Source organism: Harpia harpyja, chromosome 10, assembly GCF_026419915.1.
Source record: "Harpia harpyja isolate bHarHar1 chromosome 10, bHarHar1 primary haplotype, whole genome shotgun sequence".
In the NCBI taxonomy this organism is placed as follows: domain Eukaryota; kingdom Metazoa; phylum Chordata; class Aves; order Accipitriformes; family Accipitridae; genus Harpia; species Harpia harpyja.
Window position 1 is genome coordinate 36,888,807 of NC_068949.1, and position 25,937 is coordinate 36,914,743.

General features: G+C 38.7%; 1 protein-coding gene across 4 annotated transcripts; it reads left to right on the forward strand.

Annotated features, from left to right (window-relative positions):
• Positions 1-25,225, forward strand: CASP7 (caspase 7). Of its 4 annotated transcripts, none has more exons than XM_052798452.1 (7): positions 1-109; positions 2,053-2,165; positions 18,339-18,487; positions 19,377-19,505; positions 21,172-21,347; positions 22,850-22,988; positions 23,620-25,225. In XM_052798452.1, the coding sequence occupies exons 2-7, from the start codon at positions 2,053-2,055 to the stop codon at positions 23,841-23,843; spliced, it is 930 nt and encodes a 309-aa protein (XP_052654412.1). In that variant the 5' UTR covers positions 1-109; the 3' UTR covers positions 23,844-25,225. The 4 variants fall into 4 exon arrangements, with proteins under 4 accessions (XP_052654412.1, XP_052654411.1, XP_052654413.1 ...); XM_052798451.1 differs by lacking the exon at positions 1-109 and adding an exon at positions 207-994; XM_052798453.1 differs by lacking the exon at positions 1-109 and adding an exon at positions 904-1,198.
• The last annotated feature ends 712 nt before the right edge of the window (positions 25,226-25,937 follow it).

Genomic DNA, 25,937 nt, shown 5'->3' on the forward strand with positions numbered 1-25,937 from the left:
CGGGCCGGCGGAGCCCGTCCCGTCCCGTCCCGCCCCGCTGCCGGCCGGCGGGGCACACACTCCGCCCGCTTTCGCTTTCGCTTTTGCCTCGCCGGAGCCCAGCGCCAAGGCAAGCCCCGGCCGCGGTCCCGGCCCCTTCCCAGCCCCCTGCTCCTCCGCTTCGCGTCGCTTCGCGTCGCGTCGCGCCGGCCGGCCGCCCTCCCTGCTCGCCTCAGGGAAGCCCGCTCCGCTCCGCTCCCTTCCCGCCTCCCGCCCTCCCCTCAGCCGGCCGCCGCCTTCCCGCTCCCCCGCACCTTCTCCTCCTGTTCCCCCCCGCCCCGCGGGCCCGGCCCGCTGCCCTTACCTGACGCCTGCGGCAGAGGGGTGGAAGGAAGCGGCTCTCCCTCAGCACGGGATGCTTGGGCGGCCCTTCGGGTGGCTGCCCTGGCTACACAACCGTGTCCCGAGCGAGGGCAGAAGTCCTCGCAGCGGGGCTTGCGGTGCGGGTAGTTGGTAGCGTCGGGGGTGCTGGATTCCTCCGCTCGGGGCTGCGTCTTCCTTGGCGTGGGGCTGCTTCCCTGCGGCGGCCTCCCCCCCCTCCGCGCTCCTCTTCGGCCGCCTGACTGCCCGCCTGAGGCCTGCGCGCCCTCCCATCCTTATTTTTTTAAAAAGTTGTATTTGTTTGTCAAAGCCGAATCTAGAACCCAGCTTTCGGGACCTGCTGTTACTCTCGGGGAGCTCAAAAACGCCAGTCAGTGACCCGGACGCCGGCTGGGGTGGTGCTGGTGGCCGGGTAGCCGCAGGGCCTAGCTGGCGGCCTCCGAGCTGCGGCGAGGTCACCAGGGCGGTTTTCGAGCTAGGTGTAAACATGTGCTTTCCTGAGTAAATGTATTATCAAAGCAAGTTTCATCTGCCTAAATACGGGGAAGGGGCAAGAATCGCCGCTGCTTTTCCTCATGAAAACCTGGAGCTGGAGTTGGAGAAGGTGGCTCAGCGCATCCCACCGCCAGCGAAGGTGGGGGTCCCGCGCTGCCTTCTCCACTGCCCTTCTCGGCCTCCGCTGAGCTGGTGCGGATCATTGCGCTATCAGAAAAATGACTCCTTTCTTCTTGTTGTCTTCTGCCGGCTTAATGATCTAAATAAACTTCCTCAGTGGGCAGCTCAGTACCTGGAAGAAGAGGAGAGAGAGACCATTTTTTCATCAGGAAAAAGTCATTAGGTCAGGTCAACCTTGTTGTCTAGCGGTGCCCCGTGTCACTTTTGAGATGAGTGAAGATGTTCCAAGCTTACACTGGGGTAATGGGAAAAAAAAATTGACAGAAATACAGCAATTAGTGTTAAGAGGCTGCTTCATGTAATGAAAACACCTTTTAATTTCCAAGAAACACTTCACAACTGTTTTTTTTTTCCTAACAACTGTACACATATATTAATTAATCATTAGAAGAATATAAAATTCATATTAAGTGTTGATATAGACAAAATGGAGAAATGAAAACCTAAGATCCCATCCATGGAAGGTAATACAGGGGTTTTTCTCTTATGCACAGTTGACTGCATATATGCAAATGAAAACACAGGAGCTCTCTTGGTGTCTCAGTACTGGATAGGATTGCAGTTACAAATATTTTGATGTTAGTTGTCCTTGCCTTCTTCCCAACCTACTTCTTTCCAGACCATGAAAAATTTTCTGGGAATTAGTCATAAGATCTCTCCCCATAAAATAATGTTTACTTTTGTTCTTATCTGCATATTTGAGAGTGCTATTAGACAAGTCACTTTTGGTAACTGCCACGAGGTAATACAGACGGCTGAGCATGTGCAATGTCATGTTAATTCAGGGCCAGAAACCTATAGCCACTCTTACTTGAAGGTAAGTATTATACATTATACAGTATAACTGTAAGTTATACTGTAAGGTATAGTATTATATAAGGTAAGTATTATACATTATACAGTATAACTGACTAACAACCCCGCATGTATCTCATTTAATGGTTTGGTTTATAGAAGTGTTTCTAAAATGATAGAGTTCATTGAGGGACACTTACATTCTTGTACCTTTATTTGTAGATGTCAGGAGATCAGCATGTTGATAGCTCTACTCAAGAGGGAGGTGATGAAGATCACGGTGATGTAGTTGATGCAAAGCCAGACAGAAGCAGCAGATTCTCACTTTTGGGAAAGTAAGTTACTACTTTTATTCCTGTTATTGTTGTATTGGCTGTCGTGCTACCCTTCTAATGGGATTTTGGTGTTCAGTTTGCCATGTCCACAATGTCATGGATAGTCTGGATAGGGAGATGGTTTATGTTGTATAGGTTTAATGTATCTGGTCTGTACCTTAGAGCATCTCTCTATAGTATCTCCCTATAGCGAGACCTACAGTATATCTCATAAGCTTTATTTGGTAGTCAAGAGACCGCTAAGTTCATTTAGCATCAGTTATAGCTCTTCATCTTAAACATTGCCCTTTGGTGGAGCTGAGAATTAAATATGCCATTAATTACCTGTTTTACTGCATTCAGCTCAGCTAATGTCCAGCATCATTGGAATCCCCTGCTGACTATTTAAGTTAGTTTAAAGCCTGGATGTGCCATCTAGGTTGTAGCACAAAGAAGCCTCACTGAGTCTAGAGATGTAACCCATTACAGAATAAATTAAAAGCCTTTAATTTTAAAACATAGTAGTCTCACTGAAGCATAAGCTCAATTTTGTTAAATGTGTAGGAAGCAAGAACTATGTACTGCTTGTCTGTAGTCCTGAAAACACTAGATAAATGTGATTGAAAATGAAAAAGATGAAAAATGAACATGCAAAATTTACAAATACTATTGAATGTCAGCAAATGGCTACTTCACATTCTGAACTTCATGGATTTAGAGAGATTTAATTAGAGGTGTTTATTACAAAGACTACTGGACTTACAGAGAGGTTTTGATTTTTTTTTTTTTTACTATTGGACATTCACATTCAAGTGAACAGTATAGTTCAGAGAAAGTACATGGAGAATATAATTTTATTTTAGCTGCTTATGAGTCTAATGGGGGTAACAAATCTGTGAGAGAAGTGAAGATGCTTTAGTCTTAGAAGACTTTTAATGTGCTGTTAAGCAAATCACTTTGCTTTCTCTGTCTCATTTTATCATTCCTCAAGTATGTTTTCTTATGTGTATTATTAACAGAATCACGTCATGCAAAATAGAAAATGTAACATTTGTTTCTAAATCTTGCCAAACATTTTTCAAAGGTTTCTTTTAAACTTTATAAAATGTGTGGTTTAATATCTGAATTGGTCTTCTTTATAAAAGGCAATATGCTAATACTATTATTAAATTATGCAACTCAAAGTTAATAATTCCTGAAGGGAAGGCAATAATCAGCATTTCTATCACTTTTTTCTATAAGAAATTTTTCAAATAATTTGGCTATGCATCAGTTTGAGGCATTCATCTTTTGGGAACCCCTTGAAGATACAATTTGAAACATTTTTCTTTAGAAGTAAGAAATTGCTCAAATTAAATATGAGGTAATTGGGAAGATTCAACTTAGATTTTGTTGAAAAAAAGTAAGTCTGAGAAATCTATCAGAGTTTCTTGAAGAAGGTGATGATTGCCTAAAGAGGAATGAGCTGGTTGACAGCGAAGGTCTTAAAAATCCAAGCACAGTAACAAGGTCTTTGTTTTATAGAAACAAAAACTCTTTGGCCTGAAGGAAGATAGGAGAGGAATGTGAGAGGATAAAGGAAGATGGGATATGATTTTAAATCATGACTGTAATGGAGGAGAAAGTGAATAGAGAATGGTCGTTCCTTGTGCCTCACTGGAAATCTAGGGCACATCCAATGAAAGGTTCATGCCATAGGTTTAAAACAACTGATAAGATGTAATTTTCACATAGTGCAGAATGCAATTGTAGAAGTCACAAGATATGCAGATGTCAAGATTTTAGATGAGTTCAGAAGAGATTAGATGTATTTGTGGAGGGAAAGTCCAGTAGGAATATTGATGTTAAAATCTTTGGTGCAAGACGTTCCTGAATCCGGTTTCTGTGAGAATATATTCTATATCCAGTTTCTTTTGTTTGTTTTCTTAAAACTCATTACTAGTCAGTAGCAGATACTAGGCTAAATGTACTTTTAGCTGGAACCAGCATGGCTCTATGTCTTGATTGCCAAGGCTTAATTTTGGCAATGTGAAATTAATACCTGTAAAATAAGATGTCTAGAAAGCTTTAGCTTGACTACAATTTTATGGTCCCTTGTTTTGTTTTGGCAACCCAGTTTTTACCAGCTGTGCAGTACTTTCAGTGAAATTCTACATTGTATTTCATTTATTATTGCTTAAAACATATAAACTCAATTGGTAAAAAAGTAACATGTATTGTTAAATAAGCCCATTAGTTTTCATTTAAGAGAACAGGGTAGTGAGAAACTGAATTCAGCGCTGTACAGAAAGACCAGCTGTTTCTAGTAGCTTCACAGCTCCAAGTCACCATTCTCTGGCTGTGACCAGAAATTTACCTAGCAAGAGCAGTAAGTAGAAATAAGTGAAAATCTTATTCACTACAGCATATTTCTCTCCGACAAGTCTGTGAGCCTGCTTTACTGTGGAGGCCACGATGCTCAGAACAAGCCATGGAGTGGGCAGGTTCTTCTGGCTTCACCAGTTTAGGGAAATTATCTTCTATGTATTTCCTTTTCTTTGAAAAAGTGCTAGTACTTAGTTAATGTTGGTGGGGAAAAACTGTTTGGTGGGGAAAAGAGTTGAAAGAAGTAAGTTTTGAAGTAGCATCTGCTGGTGGTGTTTGGTTTAGGGTTTTTTTTTTTTTTTAGCCACTAGATGGCAGGAGGGTATCAGTTTTGTTTATTGCCAAAAATGGGGACAAAAATTAGGGAGAGTTGCAGCTGAGCAAAAAGTTGTGTTTTAGAAAGCAGAAATAGCAGGATACACTCTGGCAAGCCTGTGCACAATAAAATTTTAAAACGTGGTTAAACAAAGATTGAGCTGAGGATTTCAAACATGTATTTTAATTCTTTATGTCATAGTTAGAAATGAATAAAATTCTTCCCATAGAAATTTTTCTTTTCTGTGCTGTATGTGCTCCTGTTACACTTTCAAGGCCTTAAAAATATTCTCACTTCTCCACAGGATGATTTAATATCTTCATTTGGTATGTTTTGTCTTTTATTGGGGAACTCTGTTAGGGAGATTGATAGCAGCAAACCTATTTTAGCATCCAGGAAACATGATGTAACATGAAACGGAATAAAATTGTGGTTCCACTGTATTAAGCAAAGCTAAAATTTCTCTTACTCCTAAGCTGTTTTTTTTTTAAAATGCTCCATCTAAAAATTCCCAAGGCTTGGTAGACACACACGTGCGCTGTCAATAACCATGACTGTGGGCTTCAGTGAAGAAGCATAATGCAGAAGAGGGTGGTTGTTAGTAGTATCTAGGTACCAGTTTTATTCTAATTTAATTGAATAGAACCATTTGGTCTCTGGTTACTTTTATCTACTCCAGCTCTACTGTCTTGTTTTACAGTCAATATTCCCCTTCTCATCTGGAAACAGAAAACATAATTTAAATATATATTTAAGAATTCTTACAAATACCTAGTTACAATTGAAACTGTGATTCTGTAGTGCCCTTAATGCAGAAACATGAAATATATTGTAAGAAAATCCCATTGAGGAATTTGAGAGGCTTGTAGGATACACTGATGTGTAGTTACCAACAGTACTACTGGTACTAGGGGGACAGCCTGCCTCACCATGGTCTTCACCACAGGCTGCAGGGGAATCTCTGCTCTGGCACCTGGAACACCTCCTCCCCCTCCTTCTTCCCTGCCCTTGGTGTCTGCAGAGTTGTTTCTCTCACATATTCTCACTCCTCTCTCCCAGCTGCAGTTGCTGGGGGAGGGGGGGGTTGCCTCTTCTTAAATATGTTCTCCCAGAGGTGGTACCACTGTCGCTGATGGGCTCAGCCTTGGCCAGCGGTGGGTCCGTCTTGGAGCCAGCTGGCATTGGCTCTGTAAGACATAGGGGAAGCTTCCAGCAGCTTCTCACAGAAGCCACCCCTGTAGCATCCCTGCTACCAAAACCTTGCCACACAAACACAGGACACTGATCTTGTAAATTAATTGCTTGCTTTGTAGAAAAAGTACTACTGCTAGCACCGTATGCTTATGAAGAAACTGTATTGGCCTCCACTGCATGAATGTCAGCTGTTCTTGCCTTGAAATTAACGTGTTCAAATCCAGATGATGCCTTGAATGATACCTCATCTTTTTTATCATAACTTTTACAGTTTTAAAATTAAAAATGCAGTTCTGTTACAGGTTTTTCAGTGACAGAATATTACAGACCTTTCAAAAATAAATATTGCTAAGTAAAGTATCTCTTTTATCCTTAGAATAAAAATAGCAAGTTACTTTAAAACAAATAACAGCTGATGAATCGTTATCTGAAGTTATGCTCTGGGCTGCAACTCAGAGGTCTGAACTAAACTCTTGGTTCAGCCTCACATTTCCTTTATGTCTCTAAGCAAATCACTGTGTGCCTTAGTCTGTCCTATAAATGGGTGGTGATCTTTTCTTTTACTATCCTAACTCCAAAGTCTAGCATAATATAATTTTAATTTTGTTTGGAGTTTGTGGGTTCTGCTTTGCACAAGCTAAATATCAGTGTATTTTCCCCTGAAGCGCTGAACATAAAATTTCAGAAGCAATAGGTTCTGACATCCATAGTCTGTTAAAGTTAATTCCTACAAAGACAATGAAAAGATTTTAACAAAGAGCAACATAGATGTTTCATTTTCATTACTCTCTTTTAAGCCAGAGGTTGGTGGTTTTTTTATTCTTTGTTATTGCAGTTTTTGTTAGATCTGGAACTAAACTTCTGGAGAACACTGCAGGAGTATTTAACAATTAGTGAAAATTGTGGTCAGTGCTTGTACTTTCCCTTGGACAGTGACTGGAGGTACCGTACAGGAAATGCCCAAGTATCTTGAAATAGTGTCTAGTCTAAAGTACAAGAACTCGTTAATTCACAGTCAGTATTTGTTTCCACTCTCCTTAGAGACTTTGTCTTGTGAAGCATAGCAGACACTGGGTTAACCATGAACTGTAGCTGTAGCAATCACAACAGTGAGTCAAGTATCCTAATTCCTTTTCAGTGTAGTAATTTATTTCCTTCATTACAGCAAACTCTGGGCTGTCATCATACAAAATTTGGAGGAAAGCTATTCGGTAGTATCATTTTTAAGTTTTCAAAGTAATCAAAACCAAATTAAGCCAAATTTATAATAAACCAAAACTGTTTAAGGGTAAATATACAGGAAATAGTTCTATGAATTAGAATACAGAGGTTTTGTAAACTGTGCATGTTCCTTTGCATTGTTTTCTGAGAAATATTCATTGTGTAAATATTGTAGTAATGGTGGATCAGGTTTTGAGAGAAGGAAGAAAGACGTATTACAAAGTGAAGTCTGCTGTCCCACCTCCATCTCAAGATCTGCTGTATTTTCCTACACTCTTACATAGGAACAGTGATAGAATCAGAGCGATGGGAGTGTGTTTTCCGCTTGTCAGCAAAGGTAGATCAGGCCTGCATGACCTCAGCTTGCAGGGTGATAGCTATGAGGGTTTGAATAGCCCCCATAGAAAAGTCCAGCGTGACCCACTGCTGACACATGCGAATCTTTGGGCCTGAACACAGAGAGCATCCTGCTTCACTCTCCAATGTAACCCTGAGCATGGTGGGCTCCTAGCATTAGCAAAGAAGATTAGACTTGCTCTTGAGGACAAGCTGAAGCTATTTTCAGATGCAGTGTGGAGTACCATTTGATGATGAGCCGAGGTACTGTAGAATGTTATTTATCTCCTTCCTTCTCTGACACCTGTTTGGAAATCTCATGAATGAATACCCTAAAAGAGTGTAGTTTCAGTGCTTATATCAAGCTAATTATAACTCTGCTGGCATTTTGCAATTGCTAATCCTAGCCAGAGTGTTCTCTGAGAAATAGTATTTTGGGGGGTTGCTTTATTTTGAATCGTTTTCCAAGCAGTCCATACAGCAATATATATACCTGTTAATTGCTCTTAGTACCTATGATAGATAAGAGAGGCTTCATCTTTTTTTTTCATGTAATTGGCAGTTGCCTATGTATATTATACTACTTAGGATATGATCATGCAAAATTTCGGTTTCCAGAACACCCATGTATGTGCAGCTTTTCTAGAAATGAGCAGAAAGCCTTTCAGCAAGCAATATTCTTTATTTGTAAAATTTTACCATTTGAATATTATGTTGCATACAATATTGTGAGGCCTGCACAGCAGATACCATGCAACTAATTAGGAAGCTGAAGATGAATTACAAATTGACGGTTGAGAGTTAGAACTTACTCTGTTTTGGCCCTCTCCGCTGCAGGAATAACACCACAAAATTGTCATGTAGGCTGTAAATGATACTTAATATTTTAAGTGCACAAAGACTAGGATACTGCTACTTTACTGATACTGTTTGTTTTTCTTTCCCTCTTGTCTTTTTTTAACTGTTGCGAAATGTGGACAACATTAGACATAATAGTCTGCATTGAAACTTTTTTTACAAAGTGCGGCTGGCTTAGCCCCAGTGCGCTTTGTCTGCTTCATTTGTATGTAATAAATAAAATTGCAGCCATGGTTTTGATTTGAATTATGTTAAGACCATCACTAATATGCAGTTAAAAGGAGAGGAAGACATATTTAGATGTAACTGTCAGAACTCCAAAGATATATATAACATGCAATGATATATATAACATACGAAGTATGTCAGAAGTTGTAGTCTGAAGCTTGCTCTTTCAAACAGCTCAACTGCTTTCATTACACACTGAGTTTCCAGTTGTCCTGGACTGGTTTTCTCTGTTTTCCAAGTTCCTAGAGAAGATTCTCCCTCCTAATTGGAGAAGGGTCTGAAACAAAAATGGGACAAAAAAGCTAGAAGAGTAGCTCAGGATCTGAAAAGTATCTTATAATGAGGGATTTAAAATGTCTTTAGTTTCTCTAACTGAAGTTGAAAGACAATTGCTTGTACTATACAAATATGTAGTGTACTGTACAAATATATAGGTGATGGAAGATCAGAAGATAGGAGGCACTTTTTGTAAGAAAAGAATTCATAAATGAATCCAATGGATCCATAAATGGATCTTTTAAAAAAAGGTTCAGTATAAATCTAAAAGATGTTTTGCAGATTAAACAGAAGCTGAAGGTTTGTAGAAACTACTGAATAAGGGTTTGTGGTTTGCTTTGCAAGAGATCAAATGAAAAGTGTGTTCACACTCAGGTGGGTCTGTTAGTGCAATTAGCATGTTGCAGCTTACTAGTTGATTTTGTTTATCTCTGAGACTTGCAGTTGTGAAGCTTTGTGGTAGGTGAGGCCTTATTGTGATTCAGGCTAATACACTTTAGATTGTGGTTTCAAAGGAACATATCAATAGCCATTGCTGTAGTTCAGCTGAGTAGCTGATATGTGATAAGCTCTGATATCTTGACCATTAAGCCAAGGTCTCAGAGGCCTTTAGGGCTATAATATACTTTGGGGAAATGCCATATTCTGTGTACTGCAACCTTGTCATTTTTACAGTTGATGTTAAATAATCGTGTGCAGACGCCAGCGGTTTTATTTCTTCAGGGAAGCTAATGTGCAGTAACCAAAGATAGGAATTTGTTGCTGAACTGAGGTCCACTGTAAACCTCCACAGTGGGCAGTAAGAATGCCTTTGTTTCAAGCATTTTTTTCCAGGAGGCATGTGGCAATAAGCTACCTCACACGCTCTGGACGTAAACATTGTACAGATGTACAAAATAGTGGATTTTAAATTCATTCTCTAGTTTATTGTACACTACTATCCTCCAGAAAGAAGCCATGAGATCTGCAGTTGTTTTATGAAATAAATTTGTTTAGGCTCCATTTTGTAATGGAAAAACTAAGACCAAGAGATACGAAGTTATTTTTCCCAAAGTTATTCAATAGCAGAAGCAGGATTCATGCTCAGTTCTCCATCTAGAGCACAACTGTCTCTTAGTAGATAACAGAACTTATCCCCCCAGCTGAGCATTTTGTTTTGTTTAATACTTTCCATCAAGTTAACTGAGTAAAGCATAGCTAGCATATAATCTTAATAAATATTTTTATGACTTGTGTTCTACTGTTGGAGGTCATATTGCATGCTACAGGAAACTTAGGGAAATTCCAGGATTTCTTTCAAAAAATTAAAGCATTTTATTTTGCGAATTTTCTGCAAAATCGGTAACAGTACTGCTATATATGTCATAGTAAGAACAAAAGGAGGTTTTTAATACGATACTGTTTTAATGGATGAATGAACTCAGTCCTGTCATGGGCAAAGAATTTGTTAATGGTAGCTTAGGAGCTTAGAGCTCCCCAGCTCTATTATTATCTTTATAAATTCAAGGAAATAATCCCATTGTTTACCTAACGCCTTTCTTTCAAGACTGCTACAGCAATATTTTCCTTTCAAAATTAGTGTGTTTACAGTTATAAGGAGGGCTTGGGACATGGGTTTCCAAAGAAACAAGAAACAAAGAAACAAGAGGCACTGTCTCCATTAGCTTCCTAGTTTCAGGTTCATTCAAGCAAAAGGCTTTGCCTCTGGTGAGTTTTAAACTGGCTTTGTTTAGTCAGCTGACGATCTAATTCCAAAGATGTCCTTAAGAAGTCACGAACTAATTGGCGGTTCAAAAAGAAGCTGTAGGCTAAATAATTACTATGGCCCTGATCTTGAGAACAGTTACAAACAGGCATTATTTTACTGTCTGACTAGTCCTGTTGCTTTTAGTAGGCCTGCTCCCAGAAGGAAAGCGGGGTGCATTCATTAGGGGCTGTGGTGTTCGAGTAAGCACACTTGCCATTTCCCTTTATTCCACTCCTTCCCAAATATGACTTTCAAGGTTTTGGCACTTCAGCAGAGTAGCATATGAAGATACAAGGGTTGCACAGACTTTCTAAGTCATTGATAAATATGAATTTTAGACTCCAGTATTATCAGTCTGGCATGTTTCACCATGATTTAAAATTTCTTGAACAGAAAAAACAAGACCATTAAATGGAACAGAAATCTAGGACTGTTTGACTGGGTTTTGTGTTTTAATGGGGGGGGGGGGTGTTGTATTGTGTTGTTTATGTTTGCTATTCCAAATTGCAACTGCCAGTTTTCATGCCTTTTGTGTAAGACACCTCCTTGCCATAGTAAGCAATATAGGTGAAATAATGTTTAGATGCTTTGGGGGGAACTTTTATGTTCAGTTTTCTAGGACTACTTTTCTTCTCTCTTCTAAATTAAGACTTTCTATTATGTTGAAAAGATTCTGACATTAATATTAGAAATTTTTTAAATTTTCTTTTGACATTTATCTGGAGCATATTTAAAAATAGCCTTCTAAGGACTGGTTATTTTTTTGGTGCTAGTCTATCAAAGTCAGCAGTCATTTGGTAATAACTTTCAGTAGGGAAATTGAAAGTATGCAATATTTTCTTGAACTTCCTCCTACATAATTAGTATTGCCACTTTTTCCTCAGGAGATTTTTGCTTCAACTGTTAAGCTGGTTTTCAGTTTATCTACTGGCACGTAATTTGGAAGCCTGAGTAACCTTTGTTTAAAAAAAGATTGTGAGGGATAGTATTTATTTTCTTGGTTCACAACTATATTTAACCTCTTTCAAAAGAGTCCTTGGTAAGGTGTTTTCTGTCTGAAAAGAGAGAGATGGAAATTGCACCTGCCATTGGAGTATATTCAGGAGAAAATGTTTGTGAGGCCATAGCAAGTGACAGTCAGGTTGGAAACAGAACTGAGATCTCCCAAATGCCAACGTCTTCTGCAGTGGCTCCTGTAAGTGTTTATCGTAGGCTTCACTTAGTATTCTAGCATGCTGCCTTTTCAGTGTGTGACCCAGGATCACACCATCAAATGCAGTATGATACAGTTTTAGTATTTGGACTAGCCCATATGTTATGCATAGTCCTTATCCCATATAATTTGTGCTTTCTGATTTTTAACAGTAAAGGAATATTAGTTTTTATAAAAGACAATTCAAGTAATGACACATTCTTCTTGTCCAGAAATGTTGCTGCTCTGCAAACCTGATGCAATATTAATGGGAAAAGGCAACAGGATAATCTATTATTTGCATGCAGCTCTAAATCTGTGTGACACTTTACCAAAATGAATCTGACAAAGAACAAAGAGTCTGCCTTAAAGAACTTAAGATCTAAAAAGCTCTAGTCAGGTTTAACAAGTGTCTTTTGCTTGTTATTGCCAATAGGTTTCAAGAGAAAAAAAAATTCAAAGAGGGGAGAGTGTACAGTAATTAGAGTTGTACTAAATATGGTGAAATTAGACTGGATAAAAGTATTAAAGCTGAATAGAAGTATAAAAGCTGGCAGTTTGGAGAGAAGGTTATGTAGGAGTAAGACATACTAATGCATAATCATCAGAAAGCATCAGACATATGAATAGACCCCTAATTATTGAGACTAAAGTAGAAACATAGAACAAAATATTGAACCTTGATTGTCTAATTTATGAATTTTGTTTCCTGTTCACTTCTTTTGGAAGAATAACTCTGAATTGGTCTCCAGCAGACTCAGTTTTACTACACATAGCTTGGTGATGCTTTGTGAATTCAAACACAATCCTCTTTGCATTTTCATTTTTTCCTATCTATCCTTTAACTACCTATTTAAAAAAATAAATCCAATCCAGGATTTTTCCCCAGGAGAGCAAACATAGCACTTGTGATGAGCAGTAGTTACAAATGCCATTTATATTGTGCGTGCAATAATGGAAGGAGTGGGGGGTTTTAGACAGAAAGAGCATCATAGAGCTACACAAACTGCATAAAATTAAATCAGCAATATAGGCTCTGTAAGTTTCTTCAGAGGTCTTAAAATTAATGTATCGTCCCGTACACTTACTCCACAGTATTGTAACTTAACGGGGAATTTATTCAAATGAAGCCTTTAAAGAGATCCCCAAATGTAAAAGTCATAAGGGAAACATGTCAGTTGTTTGTAATAGAATAAAGAGCATTGCAGGTTTAAGATACCTTGCATCCCACAACATCAAGTGTATGAAAGTTCCGGTGGATGTTGATGGATTACCTGAGAAGATCTGTACTAAGGACTTTGTCACTGTACCACTGCTATAATCTTCTTGCCTAGAGTCAACAGAAAGGCTGACAATGTGACGGAAACTAGAATAAAACTGTTCTCCAATGTCAAAAAGCATGGGGACTCCAGAAGGGATCCTGAGGTGATGTGTTCTGTAAAGATAGCATGTTTTTTAAGGCAAATTTTCTTTTTAACAGAAACCTGTTATCAGTCATTCAAAAATGGTATATGATTGCACATTGTATTAAAGAAGCATGCCAGGGTAAAAACTACCACAATGTTCTGTGATATTCCTTATCAAGTAAAGGCCAAACTTACTGAACTTCATAGAGCAAGACAGAGTTCTCATCTTTTGTGTGTGTGTACTTCAAATAGAAATTAATGTAATCACTTTAGCCTTTTCCACCCACCTCTGAATGTCAACTTCCTTAAATTGAATAGTATCATAATTGTAGAATTTTTTTATCTGCTTACATTTTTCAGTACAGCAACAAAAGTCCCTAACTTTCCTAGGAGAGAAAGGGATTATAGCTGTTTTCAAAGCCCGGATATCCCTCTGTAATATCATTTTTAGAGTTTATTTGGATTAACACATCGATTTCCTCTTAGAAAAGCAAACAAACAGAAAAAAAACAAACAGGAAACTCCTCCCATCCTGTGACTGGGAAGTGATGACTGTGAAATTTGTCTTTACTCATCTAATCCTCTACCCATAAGGCTATTTAAGTGACTGTTCTTTTCCAGGCAGAGCTGTTTCTTCCATGTGCTGTCACATTGCTTTTAAGGCCAAGCAGCTCATGTTTTCAGAAGAGCTGTATTGGCTGTTAGTTACTATCACCCTCTTTTTAATCGTTGTTAATGTTGAGGTTTAGTAAATGGATTGGTATAACTGTTTCTACTTATAGATTGCACTTTCTTCTTAATGTTTCCCTTTCATCCACTCTTCCCTTCAGAACTTTCCCTGCACTATGCCACCTAGTACTGTTCCAAGGGGAGTCCATATAGTTACAGCAGACCAGCTTGCTTAGAGCAGAAGGGTTTTTTACAGGCACTGGCCTTTGCACCTTGCACAAAGGTAGGCAGTACCAGACTACACAGCTGACTAATTATGTAATGTGATGGAAAGTGAAGACCCTCCCCATGGAAATAAATCACACTACACTTTAAGTTAAGCAGCTGGTTCTGAAATACTTGTTACTCTGGAGGGCTGGCAGACCTGAGACCAAGACCTTGGCTATAGCAGGGGAAAGAGATGATGAGAGACTGCAACACTCAAGGAAGAGATTCTCCTTCACGTGGATTCTTAGTGTGTTGTTGTGTCATACTAATATGTGGTAGCAAAGAAAGTGCAGGATGATGCTAGTAGAAAGGAAGCCAAAGGAGAGGAAATGTCAGCTGCTAAGAGGCACTGCTTTTAGTAAAATTGTTATTGAAAACAATCTTTAGGTATAGTTAAATGTTAACAGTGATATTTTTATCCTTAAATCTTGATATCCCTACATACTGAAATCATAATTTACCCAAAGTGTAACAGAAAAGAAAGTTTGTTGTGATAAGTAGCAGTCCTTTAGACAATCGAGTTCACTATTGGTGCAAGTGATGTATCTCCATTGACTTTGACAGAATTTTAGCCACTCATGGTGATAAGAAGCTTGGCCTTTACTATTTAAAAGTTCAATAACAAAATGATAAATAGTATGAGTAACTTTAATTTTATATTTGAAAAATGAGAAGTTGATAATAATGATTTTCCCAGGGTTGACACCGGTTAAGTCTAGACTTGATGAAATCACATTCCCAGACATACTCTTGTCAAGCCTAAGGCATGGATTTACAAACACAGTAAGGGTGAAAATGTGCAAGCTATATGAAGGTGCCAGAGTGGAGTTTCAATTTTGCTGAACTCTTGACTAAAGGGAGAGAACATGAGAACATGAAATATGTGAGAGCACTGATAGCCAGAATATTTCTAAGGGAAAGATCAGTGACCACTAGCGGCGTGAGGACTTATGGCACAGTTGTAATTAAAAGCTGAAGAAAGAGTAAACAGTCATAAAACTCAAGTTTCTATTTAGTCTGGGCAAGTTTGAATCCCAAAAGAGGGAAATTAAAGACACTGGATGTCAGAGAAGCAGGATGAAATAAAACTGAGGGCAAATAGTTTAAAACATTTTATAACAGCACATAAGTAACCTGTAGAAACCCTTTTGGAAAATACGGTAATTAGAAAGCTTAGTAAGAACAACAGCAGTAAACATTTATATTAACAAGTGTCCAGTTCAAAGCTTAGACAATAAATATTTAGCTGGAAAGCTTTAGGCTTTGGGTCATAAGCCAGCCTGTCACTGACAGGGCGTTTCCCTTAAGGACTGATGATTACATATTTATTACTTTATTAGTCATTATTACAAGGTCTGATTTAGCTTATTGAAACTGAAGAGTTGGACCTTATACTGTCAATTTAATCCAGTCAGGCAATTCCTATATTGCGCTGTGTTGGCACAGAAAACTGAATCTTCAAAAAACCTTTTTCTCTCTGGACTGCAGGCCCAGGATATGTATACTGCACAACCTTTGCTTCCTTATTTGTTCAGTTTGGACAGATACCAAAAGATTTCTGGAACTTTTTGTTGTCTGCCAGTAAAGAAATGGTAGGCGTAACCCTACAAAGCATGCTCTGATTGCTTAATATCTCATTAGCCTGATCAGCTTGGAAGGAATCATTAGAACAAAAATATACTATCCTTTGTAAAGAAATGGGGAAATAATAGAGTTATGTGTGCTACCGTGCTGACAAGGCTTGTCTGTGACATTTGACATTGACTGGCATAGAGCTTCTGGCGTACTTTTGGGAATACCAGCAGTAGTAGCTACATCCCTTAAACTCCCACATATTTCTGCATGAATGAGTGCAAACTATTGAACTCAGAAGTGAAGTGGTTTCAGAGAAGTTGTGTGGCTACGTTATTATGCCACTTAACCCTAGTTGCTGTTTTCAGTGAGGCTTTTTGTGGGGTAACATGGCTACGTACTTCTGGACTAGAATTAGATTACTTCCAGCATTTTAGCAGAGCAGACAGTGCAAACATGATACCATGGTGCTCATGTGGATCTGTCCCGAGTGTTCACAACTGTTCAGGGGTTGAACATAAACAGAAATTTGTGTACAATCCCCTTGAAAATATCCTATTGTGAGTAACAGCCATTGTTAGTCATACAGCTTTTTCAGGAAGTCAGTGAAGCCAGGTAAATCTGTAGAAATTTGAATCCAGTGTGGACTGAGGAAATTAGCCTCTTCATTGACCTGAGTGTTTATTTGTTGTTTTGAAATTCTTTTTTCTGTCTTTGCCAGAGAGCTGTCTAGTGATGTAGGACCAGGGGGAATTTTAGGCTAAAATAAGGATCCAAGACCTCTTTGAAAGTCAAATGTAATATTAACATCATACAGCTGTGGATAATTCTTTAAAATGGTTAAAATCTTTTCTTGAGGCAAAGCATGTTTAATTACTGCTCCCAGAGGCCTCAAGAAGCAGTATGTGAGGGGAATACCAATACTTGTGACTTGCCAGGAAAAACTGTACTTCCAGAGTATCAGACAAAATCCTCAAGTAGATATGATTCAATACCTTGTTTTGTAGTCTCTAAGAGAAGTCTAAGAGAGGAGATGATATTAGGATGGTCACATACAGAAAGAGTACAGAGAAAGCCTGCCAGCTGCAGCTATTTGATTTGGCCCTTTATAACAGAACACGAGGACACTCAAAGAAGCTGTTTTAAAATTGAATTGCAGTAGCATTTAAACACGATGAATCATCTAGAGAAGGTTTGTTGTAGTTTACAATTAGTCTTGTCCTTTAGTAATAAAAAAGAGGACACTTAAAGCTGAAAGACAACAATCATTAAATCAGGAAGGTAAGAAAGTAGATTACCTAAACATTTAATCAGTTCACAGCAATCTCATGTCTACAGGCTATTATTGAAGCAAATAGCTTAGTAATTCTTTAGAAAGATATCAGAGTGAGAATAGTGAAAGTACTTAAATTAATTGAGATTGTGGGAAAAATCTAATTTTGTTAAGAACAAACTGTATTATACAGTTATTTGTGCTGCGAAAGTAGGTTATGTTTTCCTCTCAGACATCAGCAATAAATACTATTAGAAGCAGGATGCTGGACCAAATAAGTAAGAGACGTGCTCATAACTTCTGCCCTTTCCTGAGCATTGTTTTTAACTGGGCTTGCTCCAAAGCTTGTTTATAGTTCTGAGGTTGAATCAGACCCTTTATAGGCTCTCACTGGCTTCAGTTCTGCTTGAGGAGATCTTGCCAACATTTGAAGCCACCTGCTTGGACCAAAAAGTCAGCCTCTAAAAGCAAGTACTGCTGAGTTCCTCATGCTTGTACTTCAGGTGTGCATGCTGGCTGTAATTGATTTGTTCTTAATACTTCAATGAGAATAAATTGCATCCCTTTCTAATCCAGTCTAAGACTTCTGCAGAAACATCAGTACACAGTCATATTAACAGATAATATTTATAGCTCGTTTTGGTTTGGTTTGGTTTTTTTAAGTGAGGTTCAGGTATTGATGATTACACTAAAATGTGCTTAGTTTTTTGCATAGGTTCAGACTGCTGTTTGGCAGACCAAATTAACACGACCTGTTTGTATCTGTAACCTTTATCAGTAGAAACTACCTACTGCTCTGTCTTAATCTTCAGAAAATTTAGGCACGATGGTGATTCAATAAACAAATCCTATAATGCCATTGGGTAAACTGCATATCTTCCTGTGCTTGGAATAGTTATTAAGGGAGATCTGTCTGTCCTTCCATGAATTATTTATAGTAAAAGTGAAATATGTCCAGAACCATAGTTTGCAAAAGGTTACTGTCAGCCTGACTTCATGTTTAGGCCATTTGTTTTATCTGTGGGATGTGGGTATACTAGTGCTGGCTGCAGTTCACTCTAGAGTCATTTTACCATCATCAGAATCCAATCGCGTACAATAATCACTTCATGGCAATCACAAGATCTTTATGCCTTGATCTGAAATATGAAAGAAGAAGACAAACATTAGAGAAGAAGGAACATTGGGTAGGGCTGCCTGAATGGTTTGAATTAAGATAAATAGGCACACTGCATGTGACTGGCCACTGACAATAATTTCATTTGGTTCACCTAGAAAAAAGAAGAATGGAGAAGAAGAACAGCCAAAGTCCTCTCTCAGTAATCAGTACCGAATTGTTACGCCCACATTCCAGTATAATATGGACTACAAGAAAGTTGGCAAATGTATTATTATAAACAACAAAAATTTTGAAGACAAAACAGGTAATGTTCTTTCTTTGATGATACTCATTACAGACTTTAGAATTTTTATACTTTCATTAAGCAATAAGTATTTTATTTTTAGGACATGAAATTTTAATGAATGTATTTATCTTTTTTGAGAAGTAGTTGTTCCTACAATTTATTCCTGTTCTTTAGCACTTATATTAGAGCGACTCTTTGCAGCTTCTCTCCAGTATATGTTTCAAAGAGCATGTCACCTTGCTCTACCAACTTCAAAATAAACCTTTGTCCCAGAGTTTAAGGCTGTGTTGTTAAAGTTTGAACTTTGGCATCTGCAGCCCATGCTATATCTTCTCTGTCCCTGAGCTACAGCTATGAGCTACAAAAGCTAATATCTGTAGCTGTGCTCTGTTTACACTCCTGCATTTAACTTTTCAGACCATGTATGGTTTCAAAGCAGACAGATACTTGTGTTATAGTCAACTTTATAGGTCTTTTCCTATACACTTGGCAAACACACTAAATGAAGTGTTTACTCCAAAGAATTTACATCAGTTTCTTTTATGTGGGTATCACAGGGACTCTTTTCAACAGTTTTGTCTTGGGATGCTTATGCATATGTTACACTGCATAACAAAAAGGAGATAGAATCATCCATAGAGGTCCTATGTTGCAAGGTGCTGGAGGCATGCCAACATTTTTCAGGATAAGATAGGTGTTACCATTGAACCTTGAGTTATTTTGCTTTAAAACAAATCTCACAATTTGTTCTCAATGCTGAGAATACTGTTAGAGGATTGTTTTAAAATCATGTCACCATGACATTGTTTAGTTTTATTAATTATAAACCTAAAAATTTACCTTTGAACACGTGAATTATTTTGAATTGTGTAATGTGCAATCAACCATATTCTTTGTTTTCTGGCAGGAATGGGTACACGCAATGGCACTGATAAAGATGCTGGAGATCTAGCTAAGAGTTTTAGAAACTTAGGTTTTGACGTTTGCATATACAATGACCGAAGCCGTGATGATATGGAAAAGTTACTGAAGCAAGGTAAAAATTTAGAATCATAGAATAATTTAGAGTGGAACAGACCTCTGGAAGTCACCAAATCTATCCCCTGCTCAAAGCAGGTCAAATTAGAGCAGATTGCTTAGGCCCCACTACATACAGTTTTCTGTATAGAAGGATTAAGTTTCTGAATGGATTAGGCTTAATTCCCCACCTCTTCTGCCAACATCAATTCAGAAATACAGTTTTCTTGTCATATTAGGTGAAGCACCTGTCCTGTGTATTAGGTGAAGAGCCTTGTCATATTAGATAAAGAGTCTAGCCTGTTGACTCCTGTGGGCTAGACTCGGAGTCAAGTGAAGGATGCATTCATGTATTCAAGGTACTCACCACATTACTAAAAAGTGGGTTGTGTCATCTTTATCCACTCCTTATCCTGGTTATTTTCCTAGACTTCAGCAAGGCCTTTGACACTGTCTCTCATGGCATACTCCTTGAGAAGCTGGTGTCTCGTGGCCTGGATAAGTGCACTATTCACTGGGTGAAAAACTGGCTGGATGGCTGAGCCCAGAGGGTAGTGGTGAATGGGGTGAAATCCAGTTGGCGGCGGGTCACAAGTGGTGTTCCCCAGGGCTTGGCGTTGGGCCCTGTTCTGTTTAATATCTTTATTGATGATTTGGGTGAGGGGATTGAGTGCACCCTCAGCAAGTTTGCAGATGACACCAAGTTGGGAGGCAGGGTCGATCTGCTTGAGGGTAGGGAGGCTCTACAAAGAGATCTGGACAGGCTGGATCGATGGGCTGAGGCCAATTGTATGAAGTTTAACACCGCCAAGTGCCGGGTCCTGCACTTCTGTCACGGCAACCCCATGCAGCGCTACAGGCTTGGGGAAGAGTGGCTGGAAAGCTGCCCGGCAGAGAAAGACCTGGGGGTGCTGGTCGACAGCCGGCTGAATATGAGCCAGCAGTGTGCCCAGGTGGCCAAGAAGGCCAACGGCATCCTGGCCTGTATCAGGAACAGTGTGGCCAGCAGGAGCAGGGAGGTGGTTGTTCCCCTGTACTCGGCACTGGTGAGGCCGCACCTCGAGTACTGTGTTCAGTTTGGGGCCCCTCACTACAGGAAAGACATTGAGCTGCTGGAGCGTGTCCAGAGGAGAGCAACCAAGTTGGTGAGGGGCCTGGAGCACAAGTCTTATGAGGAGCGGCTGAGGGAGCTGGGGCTGTTCAGTCTAGAAAAGAGGAGGCTGAGGGGAGAACTTATCGCTCTCTACAACTACCTGAAAGGGGGTTGTAGTGAGGTGGGTGCTGGTCTCTTCTGTCAGGTGGCTGGAGATAGGACAAGAGGAAATGGCCTCAAGTTGAGGCAAGGGAGATTTAGGTTAGATATTAGGAAAAATTTTTTTACTGAGAGGGTTGTCAAACATTGGAATGGGCTGCCCAGGGAAGTGGTTGAGTCGCCATCCCTGGAGGTATTAAAAAAGCGAGTGGACAGGGTACTCCAGGGCATGGTTTAGGGGGCATGGTTAATGGTTGGACTCGATGATCTTGAAGGTCTTTTCCAACCGAAATGATTCTATGATTCTATGATTCCTTCTTATGCCTTCCAGTACAGGCCCAATGTATATGTAGTCTCAGAAAACTGTGTTTGCTAAATATAATTTTAATTTTACATGTTGCTTCCTTTTGGCTAAGACTTATTTGATTTGTAGCTGCTGAGGAGAATCACAGTGATGCTGCTTGTTTTGCCTGTATCCTTCTAAGCCATGGGGAGGAAGGCCTCATCTATGGCACTGATGGACCCATGGCTATCAAGAGTTTGACTGCGCTATTCAGAGGAGACAAGTGTAAAAGCCTTATAGGCAAACCCAAATTATTTTTCATTCAGGTAATAGCCGTAAGGTAAATATAGTATCCTACTGCTGCAGTGAGGAAAACATGCTATGTTGGTTGTCTGCTCTAGAAGAGCCCTGTAGGTTAACTTACTGAACTTTGCTGGAGGTTTTGTGAAAAAATGTGTTGAGAGAAGTTGAGTATGGGTGACTTGTATTGTTTGTTTTTAAAAGATAATTTATACACAAGATTCACAGATGTAAAGAACATATTGTCATTGTAATTTTGTACATAGTTTCTCTTTATGCTTGGTAATATATGAACTTCAAAGCAGAAAGGTAAACTCCCTCTTGTGCAGACAGAGCTGAGGACTGTCCAGGCCTGTTTGAATAAAGGCTGTCTCTACAAATCACTGCATTCTGCTAAAACGAAATATTTTCTCTCTCTCTCAGTAGCCTAAAAATTTATATTGCATTATTGCATTAGCATATAATTAATTGTATATTACTTAAGCTTTTAAAGACAGCTGTTTCAAACAGTATTAACTGACATACCATGGGTCTGAATTGCACTTTTTTATCATAGTGTTAGGTATATATGGGAGTTGCAGCAGATGTGGTTTTCCCTAGGTTGTTCCATCAATTATTCCTCAACCTCAAAGTGAAAACTGTGTCTATTTTAGGCTCTTGATACTACTAAAGTGATGTTTCTTTTAATTGTAGGTTTGGAATGGGTACTTTTTTGCCTTTAAAGTTATCTTAAGAAAGGCAACCAACTCATGATATATAAGCCCATCAGACTGCTATTTTTTTGCAAGAGCTATCAGTCAAAGCTACTGATCGAGAGCTGAAACTTACCAACCTGGACTGTGTTTCCAGTGTGCCCTTTAGCTAAACCACGTGATTAAGAGGAAATTAAGAATAAAAGAGAGAAATCGAAAAATGTTAAAAATGCAATATGCTTGAAATGGGTGGTCAAACACTGGAACAGGTTGCCCAGACTGTAGAGTCTTCGTCTGTGGAGATATTCGAAACCCAGCTAGACATGGTCCTGAACATCTGCTGTAGCTGTCCTTGCTTGAGAAGGGGGATTGGACTAGATGGTCTCGGGATGTGCTTTTGTTACTCTGTGAAATGTAGTGCTACAGCAGTGCATGTCAGGAACCAAAGACAATGTGTAGTTGCCTGTAAAGAAAATGTCCAGAAGTCACACTGCAAAAGACATTATGTAATAATTGAGTGCTGAGGATGACTCTAGACTAGTAAAATTAATCATGGTTAGAATAAGCTAATGCTGACTTGGCCCTTTGACAATCCACTGAGATCCACAGCCTGCAACACCATTAACTCCCTTTACTGTACGGGATGTATATTTTAAAATGGGTAAGCTAGTAACTTTATCACTGAAAATTAGATGTCTCCCAGAATTGCATTTCTGCTTCTAATACATGCAAAGTATTGCTTAAACTGTATCCATTAAAAAATGTTAATTAATATTTATTTTTATAACACCGTTTCTCCTTATTGGACAAGTTCTCTTTGTCTTCACTGCTTTCAGGCATGCAGAGGCTCTGAATTTGATGAAGGTATACAAACTGACTCTGGACCTGCAAATGACACTCTGGAAACAGATGCCAATCCGAGATACAAAATCCCAGTAGAAGCAGATTTTCTGTTTGCATATTCCACAGTGCCAGGTAAAGAAAAGGGAGTCAGGGTGGGGATAGAAGCCTAAAAATTTATCGCTCATATTGACTTGATTGTAGACTGAAGCTCATTGATGATACGTTGTACACTGATGGACAAAACACTAAGGCCTGCTGCATGTTGGGCCAGTGTGTTGTATCCACCCCTTTTACACTAGCTATAGCGGAAACAGAAGAAAGCCCAGATTTGGCAGGTGAGAAGACACAGACATTACAGGTTGCAAAGGCATTACTATTTTCTGGGAATCCTGCCCTTCCATATCCTAGTTCACTGAGTATGTTGAATATGTGATGAAGGCAGGAAGAGGAACAGTTAGAGCACAAGACTTACTCTTAGAGAGGAAAAACATGAAATCTTTCTTCTTGCACTTTCCCAAATGCAGAATGGTACTTGAGTAGTGTGAGGTCTGGAGAGTTAATACAGATTATTCTCCGCTTTAATGAAGTAGGATATATGACACAAATGATAAGAATTAAACTTTCTGTGTGTGCAGTTACTCTTTGCTCAGAATCTTTCACACAAATTAGTACATATCTCTCTGCCATTCTCTTCTTCAGCACAAGATAATAAGAAAAAAGAGGAAAAATAACCCCATGTACTTTCTGATCTCTTCCCTGTAAGGTTATTACTCCTGGAGGAATCCTGGAAGAGGCTCCTGGTTTGTGCAGTCTCTGTGCTCTGTACTAAATGAGCATGGAAAACAACTTGAGATCATGCAGATCCTCACACGGGTCAACTATGTGGTTGCCACAAATTTTGAATCACAGTCTGATGATCCACGCTTCAGTGAGAAGAAGCAGATTCCTTGCGTGGTCTCTATGCTCACTAAGGAACTTTACTTCTGAAAGTGTATTTTAAGGCAGCCAGTGATGAAAGATCAGGATATGGTTTTGGGTAGAGATTTGATATAAACTGGAGTAACACATTCTTAATAACAGAAATGTAATTACACTAGATTTTTATATTGTATAAGCTGGGGTATCTGAGGGATGGACAATATGCAAGATTTTAAAAAAGAAATAAATGCTGTGGGCCAGCCTGACAGCTAATACTAATTACTGTATCTTGATTTCCCTTAGTGTGGCTGTCATGATTTATGGCTACTGAAGATGTTCTGAGAGTCAGCTACCTGACCCATAAAGGTTTATTCCAGAAAACAGACTGTAAATTAAGAACAAAAAAATTTAATCGTGAGACTCCATCTTTTCTTTCACTGCTAGCTCATGGAACTATAACTTCCTCGGAAATTTGCAAAGACCATCATATTATGGGTATGTCCAGTGATGAAACAGTTTGTAGCTATTTAAAAGGGTGTTTCTTAGTCTAATATATTTCCTTTTTTATGAACATTATTAATGAAGACTAATGGTTGCTCTGTGCTTAATCTGGAAGTCAATTTACTTAGGTATCACTCTAGCATAAGATGGATAATTAAAAAATCAATATTTGTAGATTATTTGCCTGAGTAGTATGGAAATGTAACAAATAGAAAAATTAAAATGAAAATCTTTGTGAAAGATTGGCAAACTGTAATTGGATGATGCCTTATTAAAGTGCCATTGTAAAGATTTTTGCCTTGCAAATGACAATTAACTGACAGAACGGCCTGAAACAGTGGTATTGCAGTTTTTCTGCTTGCAGAAATAAAAATGTCTGCTTTTTCATTCAGAAGTTTTGAACCAACAGAAAGTTAATGCCAAGGCTTTGTTATAAAACATTAAAATTTAATGTTGAAATCATAGAATTATATGTTCCAGTAACAAATGTATGTTTAGATATAGGTTCTATTTGTGAGGAATTTTGCCAAGACTGGAAATACTTACTTGAATCAGAAACCAGAAGTGCCTTTTTAGTTACTGCACAGTCTTGATTTTGTATTTTGGAGCTACGTCGGTGATGTTTATATTCCTACTTTTTATATTCTCTTTAAAGTTGGTAGCTAGCTCAAAAAAGTAAGTTTAATGATTTGTTTAAACTGATAAATGGTTAGTTGTTCACCCTTTTCCCAGTTAATGTATTCTATGCTCTTTTGAAATCTTCTAAGAAAATAAGTGCATACTATTAAAGCCAAGTTACCGAATTATAAAGTTTATTTTCTTACAAATACTGTGGCATAGTGAGGCATTTTTTTTTTCATAAGTCAAATTTACAGTTGTTTGAATTAAATAAATGACTGTTTTATGGACATCTTGAGCATGAAATCAATAAAGACCTTTTTTTAAATTTCCTATGAATATCTGCATGTTTGTCACTCAATCTGGTGAAGTGAAAACCAGCCAAAATACATCCCAAAACCTTTCTCAGCCAGGAATGCAGATGGTCTTCAGCATCTTTTCAAGATGAGGTTTACAGTGTCAGTTGAAAAGTAGTTTAGAAAAGTAAGCTGGCATTGGGTGACTTTTAGGTTAGGCAGGCCACATCCTCTCTTACAGTAAACCAAAATTATTGAAAATATTTTAATGGAAATATCCTTATCTACCAGTGCTTAATCTTGCCCTGTGTATAAAATGTCTTTATACAGTAAACTGTACAGTGGTCTAGCAGTTCATATGAAAATGTTCTTCTTATTACTTCTGGCAAATAGCTCCATCTTAAACTATTTTCTGGCATTAGAGATATTCTTGTTTTACTGTGAGAAAAGTGTCCAGTCAACATTTCAGTATTCATTACTTCTCTGGAAGCTCTTTCATGTCTCTGTAGTTTGTTGGTGTTTCTTTGCTTAAGGTTTAGCCTGTTTTTAAATTTCTGTTAACAGTATTCCCCTGTCTCCAAAACTATCCTTTTATTCAGATGCATTGTAGCTCTGAAGCCAGAGAGCCTTGGGAACAATAAAGGAGCAAGTAGGGGCTCTGAAACAGGTCATTTAAGTTTTTAATATAATGCCAAGGAATGTAACAGCATAACAGGTAAGGAGCACACTTCCTTTTGTGTAGTGCTTT

What these genes read in the sequence shown, in the direction of transcription:
- CASP7 (XM_052798455.1), top strand. Translation starts at nt 1,658, where the DNA reads ATGAAAAATTTTCTGGGAATTAGTCATAAGATCTCTCCCCATAAAATA. An exon ending in CCAAATTATTTTTCATTCAG is followed by an intron (nt 21,348 to 22,849) that starts GTAATAGCCGTA and finishes CACTGCTTTCAG; the next exon opens with GCATGCAGAGGCTCTGAATT. An exon ending in TGCATATTCCACAGTGCCAG is followed by an intron (nt 22,989 to 23,619) that starts GTAAAGAAAAGG and finishes CTTCCCTGTAAG; the next exon opens with GTTATTACTCCTGGAGGAAT.